Source organism: Phallusia mammillata, chromosome 2 (assembly GCF_965637545.1).
Source record: "Phallusia mammillata chromosome 2, kaPhaMamm4.hap1.1, whole genome shotgun sequence".
Lineage (NCBI taxonomy): Eukaryota > Metazoa > Chordata > Ascidiacea > Phlebobranchia > Ascidiidae > Phallusia > Phallusia mammillata.
In genome coordinates, this window is record NC_137253.1 from 4,291,355 (window position 1) to 4,299,935 (window position 8,581).

General features: G+C 36.7%; 1 protein-coding gene across 1 annotated transcript; it reads left to right on the forward strand.

Annotated features, from left to right (window-relative positions):
- The first annotated feature begins 4,223 nt into the window (after positions 1-4,223).
- Positions 4,224-8,028, forward strand: LOC145212249 (dual specificity protein kinase shkD-like). Its single transcript, XM_080080305.1, has 4 exons — positions 4,224-4,232; positions 6,416-6,588; positions 6,753-7,627; positions 8,024-8,028. The coding sequence occupies exons 1-4, from the start codon at positions 4,224-4,226 to the stop codon at positions 8,026-8,028; spliced, it is 1,062 nt and encodes a 353-aa protein (XP_079936431.1).
- The last annotated feature ends 553 nt before the right edge of the window (positions 8,029-8,581 follow it).

An 8,581-nucleotide genomic window follows, 5' to 3' on the forward strand; every position in this document is an offset into this window, starting at 1 on the left:
GTAAGGTACATATGAGCAGTGAGGGACTCGTGAGGAAAGATACTGGATTTAAGAGTGAGTTCAAATTTCTGGTCATGTGTAGATATCTGAAATTGTATGGAGTAACCTAACCTAAAGCGTACGAGCATATGGAAAATATTTGAATGATAAATCTGAGTATACTTACCAGGTTTAAGTGAAAGGTCTGTAAAGTGCTTCCATCGTGAAACGAGATGTTGCAAGATGGACAATCAACTCTTTTGCCTGCAGATAGAGCAATAAAATGTACATCACAAGTTATTGACTTGTTAATGAACACATTGAATAGTTCCGTTTTTTACCATTAGCTGTCAAGATCCAATTATCCACTGAAGGATTGGATAAAAAGTGAAATACACATTGTCCGAGTTGAACATCGTTGTGACTGCAATTAACAATGTTGCTAAACTCCGTAACTGCGGCAACTAATTAAAGCAAAACAATTGATAAGCGCCCCATCGACTAAAAAGAAAGTAATTTTATCCACACTTACATAAAACATTCACAAGCACAATGCTATATGCGGTTCCAAAATTGTTGTTAATTAAACAAGTGTAATTTCCCCAGTCGAATCTTGTCCAATTCTTTAATTCCAGAATAGAAGTGTTTCTGTGAGTTTCCCGATCGTTGAGGGAAGTTATCCATTTAAATGACGTGTTCAGCTCATTTTGATACAAAACACTGCAGTTTAAATTTAAATCATCGCCAACCATGATTTGTTCTGAGTCGTGTAAGCCATGTCTTATTTCAGGAATTTCTACAAACAATAGCACTTAGATAATAGGTAATTTTGCTTTAGTTGCCATTAAAGAGACTTACTTTCGTTTTGTTGTACAACAATCAATTCCAGTGATTTGGAATTATCAACTCCATGAGCGTTTGCAGAAAAACAATAAACTGATTGATATTGGTTAATATGCTCGGTTATGTTGCATAACCCAAAAGTTTTGTTTGCAAATTGAATTGAGCAGTTAGCTTGTGGATTAGCATCGCTCTCACAATACAACGTCACATCTTGATTTCCATTAAGTAGTAGGCGTGAACCGGTGTGAATGATGTCGGCGGACTCTTGTGGTGTTACAAGTGCATCATACGGTTTGTCTGAAAAGTGTAAAACAGAAAACAAATAAGACAATCTGAGCTTTCGTGCAATCACAGACATAAAACAATTTCAATTCTTCTTACACAGAACAACAATGTCAACATATGCTGCTGTGTTTTGAAACAAATCAGTCGTGTTGCAAAAATATCTTCCTGTTTCAAGTCGTGTAATATTCCGCACCAATAATAATGAATTTTCAGATGCGCTTAAGTTTAAAGGCGTAATCCATTGAAAGGTTGTTTTAAGTTCATTTTGGTAATCAACCTTACAACTCAACTTTAACGTTTGTCCTTCAATTGCAGAGGAAAGTTGTTGAATTTTTGCTACTCCTGCCATGATAATTTAATATCAATGGGTAAACCTGATCAAATACATGACAAACTTACTTGATTCTACCACAATTATTTGCTTTCTTTTACTTTCCTGCGATCCAGCACAAGTTGAAACTTGACACGTGACATATCCTGATTGGTTGAAATAATGATTTGTGTCACATGACTTGGAAAGTATGATTTTATTGAATTCCCAAAGGCAAGTAGCGAAATCCACATCGCTTTTGCAGTGAAGCGAAACGTTTTGAAACGAATTGAGAAATATTGTTGATTCCGAAATAATTACGTCATTGAAAGGATCAACTGTTGTTCTAACTTTACCAGGTTTCGCTAAAAAGTATTTAGTGTTTGTAGATAAAAAATATCAAGATAGTTAGAAAATTTTGAAATATGTACATACAAAATACATTGATAGTGATGGTATCAGATCTTCCAGTTCTCTTATATATTTGTGTAAACGGTGTTTGTGCTTGACAGTATATTTTTGTCCCATTGTGTTGTTGTTGAAGATAGAGTAAGTAGGGTTTGCCCTAACAAACACTACGGTAATATTTTTCAAACATTTAATTTTAGTAAAATGCGTGACAACCTTAAAAGCAAAAACGTTTTTAAAACAAACCAAATACTTTTTTAATGAATGTCCTTTTTCCACCAATAACAAACTTGGTCATAGTTCCTTGTGGTATTGTATCCTCGTACAAACATGTTAAGGGAAGAATGTTTCCGATTGCGTTGCATGATGATGAGTTGACTTGTAATGTAACAGATGGTGCTGAAAAAAAAATGGCATACGTGAATATAGATTTAGGGAAAATGCCCAACCGCTTTTCAGGGCCCAAAATAAAACGCTTTCAGCTTTGTATGTACTTGACTGCTGAGATTTTTCTTGCGCAACCACTTGTGTCAGGTTAAGTAAATATTTCCACAAGATTTTTATCTTATGACAGAGTGCAAACATGAAACATATTTCCACTAACCGTTCCAGCATTGTAATCGATTCTGACCCGACCATTGAGCTGATTGTAAACAAACTGTTTGAGTGTTTTTTAATCCTGTGCCGTTTGAATGGAAAAGCTTTCCGTCATCCTGACAACTAAAATTTCCCGGTGAATTAAAGTTGAAATCAGATTGTGACGTCAGAATTACACCATCGCCTTACGTTTGTCCACAACCTAAAACACAAGGATATTGTAATTGAGTGACCAGTAGTTCAAACACTTTAACCAACTAATAACTTACTTCGGATTCTCATGGTAATATCATAAACAGAACAAGGTATTCCATAGCATGACGAATTCATCTTCACTTCAGTTGTGTCAAAGGATATGGTTTATTTGTTTGGTAATTTTTATAGACTTTGTGTAGTATATTATACAATCACGAGTCTCCAGAGGCTCAGTACGAGGGATGGAGACGACACCAGACGAGTATATTAACAGACTGTAAACTTTGATCAGTCTGAAATCATTTACTATTTATTAAAGATTACCTGACTATAATCCATCTACCGTATCTCAAAAGTGTTGCATATTTATAAGTGCTACAAATGTTTCTCAGAAAAAAATAATAATAATATTGCATTACATTTATCTTTGATTGAAGGTAAAACAGCAATTAATTGTTAAATGTGTAGTTAAACATGATTGTAGGCAAAGCAAAATGTGAGACTTTAGACGCAGTGCAGGGAAAATATGACTTGCCAAAGTTTCAACGTGACTAATTGGAAATGAAAGTCGATTACAATGTTACAATTTTAAGCATCATAGTTAATAACACTGCATTGAGAGCAGCTGCACCTCACTTTCTGACGGGTGTTGTCTTTTTGATGATTTTGCGATGGAAGTTCGGTCACTTTGCAAGGTTATGGAATACTTCAAAGCTTACAGTTTGAATTCTACGTGTCTGGTTTGCCCGCTTCTGCCAAAAGCAATGTTGTCATTGGGGGTAAGTAGGCCACAGTTTTGTTAGATATGTTTTATGAAATATAAGACCCAAAACAATTCCCAGATAAACGGTTTAAAAATAAATCCAATATAAAACAAATCACGTCAGCAGGTGCGCGGTTTATAGAAAACATTGTCACGCAGCGTTTTCACTCACACAATAGGTCGCCATTCATTACATTGGATAATATCACTTTGCTTCACTACCAATGACAAAGTACTTTGACTCTAAAATAATAACTATTTTTTAATTCCGACCATGTTGAAAGAGTTTTGTAGTCTAACTGAAAGATAAATTAAGTAACACGCAAGTGCAAAAAGCATCTGCAAGTCTTGCAGAAACGTAAAAAAATACTGAGAGCTATAGACGCCAAGCGCAATATACCAAGCTTAGTACTGCACAAAAACGTACGTATAGTTAAACTTCATCAAAGCGCACATGTTCAAACGCTGTAACATTCAATTTATAAATAAACCTGCTTCCAAGTATAAAGGTACAAAAAGGCCTAGGTACAAATGTCAACCCGAAGTTCATTGTTCGTCATGACGGTCGTCTTTTGTTTTTCATTGTGCGTGAAAAGTAATTCACGAAGAGGAACTAAACGGAAAACGCTCATCGAAACACAAGCAGTCTTTGGTACCTGAGAGTCGTCAAACGATTTAATTTAAACTTATATACTTATAAGGTAACTTTGCATCGTTTTCATCTGTTATATTTGTTTGATAATTCAACTTTTATGACAGAATGAAAGAAATTCTTAAAAAATGATTAAAATGGTGTGAAACATAATTGCTGGAGGAAAAAAACCTGAATCGACAAACAGCGCAATGACGAATGTAAGTACCGCGGTTGGTATTTTGGTCCTAATTGATGAAACGCAACTACAGAAAGATAAAAAAGTGAATACGACTGAGCTACATTCAACTTGTTACAATTAACCTGGGTCTGCTGAAAATTTGAACAAAATAATTTCGTCTTTTCTCGCTTTTTCATGGATCAAGTAATTTCGTAGGAATTTATTTGATTTTTCTATTTGCCCTTATCTTTGCTGACAATTTTGTTTTATGCTACTGGTTGCAACAAATTAATTAGGATTACGCAAATAACTTTATCCAGTTTTTGACCGTCTGATATCCACCCGTGTCGACTCAGTGGCACAGCCTTGGAGTCGAAAACCTTTCAAACATGGCGTGCCACATTAAATGGGTTTGTATGCCGAAACTGTATTATGTGATAGACTGATAATGGTTATAGTCCCTGGTACTTTGAGTAGTAATCATATAGCAAAAAAATTCGTGCGTGTAGGCTGCTTTTTTCACACACTGAAAACTATTAAGCAATGTAATAGTTTAAAGCAGGGGTGCACAACCTGCGGCCGAATAGATAAGTTAGTGCGGCCGTGAATAGCCTATATGTTTGTTAAAATATATGTACTGGCGGTCGTGACGTAAATAAAACTCTTTTGCTAAATATTTTGATTTTCAAACTGCTCTAAAAAGATTTTGTAAGACTGTAAAGAGTATTACCAGCCTTGTAGCCCCTATACCAGACCTGGGCATTGTACGGCCCGCGGGCCACATCTGGCCCGTTGGCTGTCCCTGTACGGCCCGCGTGAGGTCAAGTAAATTGAAACATAAATCAAAAAAGGCCTATTTATGCTGTGCATAAAATACGACAATTGTTTTTGTAGAAATATATATATAGGTAAATTTATATTTGTATATTACGTATTACCGCGCATGCGTGGGCGTACAGCTACATGTGATGCTAATCAAAGTCTACATAAAACACAAATTATCCAACCCATTGTTACGCAACAAAGTCATATTGAGCCCTTCTGTGTAACAATGGATTGGAAAACATGTGTTTTATGTAGAATTGATGCTGGTAAGCTAGCCCTCATCATGTCAGCCTAATGCAAATACAAAAAAGTCGATTCAGAATGACGCACTTTCAACAAGTCATGGACTGTTAAATATTTGTTTACAGAAGTCAAAGATAAAGCTGTGTGTTTAGTTTGTTGGACTCTGTTGCCCTAACGCCGGATAAATTGATGAGCAGAATTAGGTTTCAACTTTTATTGGTCCGGCCCTACCACACAAGTCAGTTTTCTTGTGTGGCCCTTTTCAAAAATTAATTGCCCACCCCTGCCCTATACATTAGACTTTTTATACCCTTATTGTGTGTAAACAATGTTAAAAACAGGCACCACTTGCGTCATAATATACATTGTGACGTCATAAATAGCTAAGAGTGGTCGTCAGACTGTTTAGCTCAATCTGTGCATCAAGTTAGAAATTAATCTGGACTTTTTGGTCGCCATTAGGTGGTTTATATACGTGAGAAAAAACTATCTTTCACATCAGCAATTTTAGGCGGCCGCTTGTGAAATAAAGTCCTGCGATGCGGCCGTCGTAGCAAAAAGGTTGTGCACCCCTGGGTTAAAGGATATCAAAGATGAGTATATGAAATCGTAAATTGTTTGGCGTAGCAGAAAAAAATCTATTGGACTGCTTGCCAAAAGTTGCCGACCCTTTCTATAATGTCACTCAACGTTTCAACTCTTTAAGGTCATTTTCTCCTCACAAGAACCTGTGTGGCACTTGTATTTAACTTCCCATTACTCTCGTTCAGCGCAATTACAACCGTTAGGTTTTCGCATCTGTGTTCGTGTTTTATCATCAAAATAATTCATCGTGCGTATCATGTTGATGTACACGTTAACGAAACATATTGTACTGCACAAACGGAACGATCTGAGCCAAACTTTAGAATAGTGGTTCTTGCCAGGGGCGTTATCCCGAAATGAGTAATCTGACATTTTACTAGGGCATAATTACATCACGAATTTTTTCATAGAAAAGCGGGGAATTTAAAAACCGCCTGACTGTTTCTGTAATGAAAACTAAAAAAGGTTAAGAGCTACTGCTCAGACGGTAAGGCATTAAAAATTCCAAGCTATAACTCATTCGACTGCTGTTGTTAAGGCAAACAAAAATTTATTAAATCTTGTATTTAGGAGTTTGGTACATGTCGGGCGGATCTGATAAAATGTTATGATGACAATCGAGGCTTTTTGGGCCGGGGAACGTTTTCCTGTGTCCGACTCGGACGAATGGACGACAAGGATGTTGCTTTGAAAATTTTCGATCTAAAGCCACAAGAAGGGATATTTGTTAACTCAGGATACAGGTAACGTAATCACTTTTACCTTACAATGACGGTAAATTTTCACTCATAGAATATAGTTCCAATACATAGTCACTCATAGAATATAGTTCCAATAAATATCACGCAGCAGCGAGTGCAGGCCGACCGGGCAAATATGTCACTATTCCGTCACTATTTATTTTTAGAGTAAAGGAGGAATTCAAATTGCTCGACAAGATCCATCACGACAACATAATAACAACTTTCGGCTTTACACGATGGGATCAATTCCGGATGGCGATTGTCACCGAATATTTGCCCTGCGGTGACCTTGAAGGGTTATTGTTTCACCCCAGCAACGAAAATAGTGACGTCAGCTTTCCTTTGCGTCTGCGATTGATTTATGACGTCGCAAAAGGTGTAGAGCACTTGCACAATCTTCCTGGAGGAGGTTACGTGGTTCATGGCGACCTTAAGTGTGGCAACATTTTGTTGACAGAAAATCTTGGTTGCAAAATTCCTGATTTCGGCAGCGCGTTTCTGGTGCAACGTGACGATGAAACAGAAGGTAATGATGGCCTTGTTCCCTTTACGATTCTATACGCAGCACCTGAGCTTCTATGTGATGCAGACCTGCCCAGTAAGAAAACCGATGTTTACAGCGTTGGGATAATCATCCAGGCCGTAATTTTTCGCTTTTCGCCGTATACGCATGTTCTTGATTATGTATCCAGCGATGAGAGGAACGTTAAGATAAAAGATGCGATTTTGCGCGGAAAAGCACCAATTCCTGATGAACATCAAACGTTTGTTCAAACAGAAGCTAATCGAAAGGGGTACAAACAATTGGTTACTAATATTGTAGCAGAGGCAAACAACTGTTGCAATTACTCGCCGGAGCACCGCCCACAGATCCCTGGTGTCCGTAAAAAAATCGAACCTCTAGTGGAGAAATATTCTCCAAAAAGAAAGGAGATCCAAACCATCGTCGGGTTGCTGAAAGCCGGCCATCACTTCGCTCAAGATAAAACCAAACTCGTTGCGCTTCCTAGATTTTCTTTCGAAAAAGAAGACTTAGACGGTAAACTATTTACTAAATTTACATAAGTTATTTGCCACTTTCGGAAAATTACAGCGTTCTAATGATTTTCTACGATTTTTTTCTACAGGAATAAGCATACAATCTTCTTGACAGTTTTCCTTTTATTGAAGGTGCAACGGATATTTTTATTTCTACATTTAGTGTTTTTTTCTGATTTCCTGGCGTTTAAAGGCATAAATGTTTTTCTTCAAGCCAGTTTTAGTTTTCTGGCAGCCGATATTTTGATCTGTGATGGAACTTTATTTAATATAGATTCGTGGAAATTGATTCGATGTAAATTAATGAAGTTTTTGTGCAAATGTCAATATTTGCTCAAACTGATTTCCATGTGATGTATTCACAAATACAATCAATTTTTATTAAATTGTGTTTTAGATTGAAGTTCTAGCAAACAACACAGTGACAACATCGGGAAACAATTTTCCAAACAGACAAAGGAAAACAATAAGAACAAGGGTGATAAAATTAGAACACAAGACAAGCAGGTGAAAGATCAAGCAAACAAACCATCCAGTTCACAAAGTTTGTCACCAGGTAAAAGTAAAAGAACAAAAGTTTAAAAAATAAATATTAACAAACGATCGCGATGGATTTTAATTAAAATTGCAGTTTGTGAGTTTTCCAAACACAATTTTACGATGTTAATATATACGTAATACACAAGTTGCGATCGGTCTGGAGTTGACACACGTGTTTAAATTTGAACTTGGTTACACATTTAGATAAGATTCCTGGCAAGGAACGAAAACGAAGTATGGATGGAAAATTGGTAACACAAGCAGCGGGGAACGCCATACGCAGAAAAAATGCAAAACAAAGCGAAACAGATAAAGCATACAAAGTTTTTCCTTCACAAAGCATTTTATCAGGTCGGTGATAAAAAAATAAACACCAACTGAGCCCTGAAACATAGGTAACTCTGACATGTTTTGG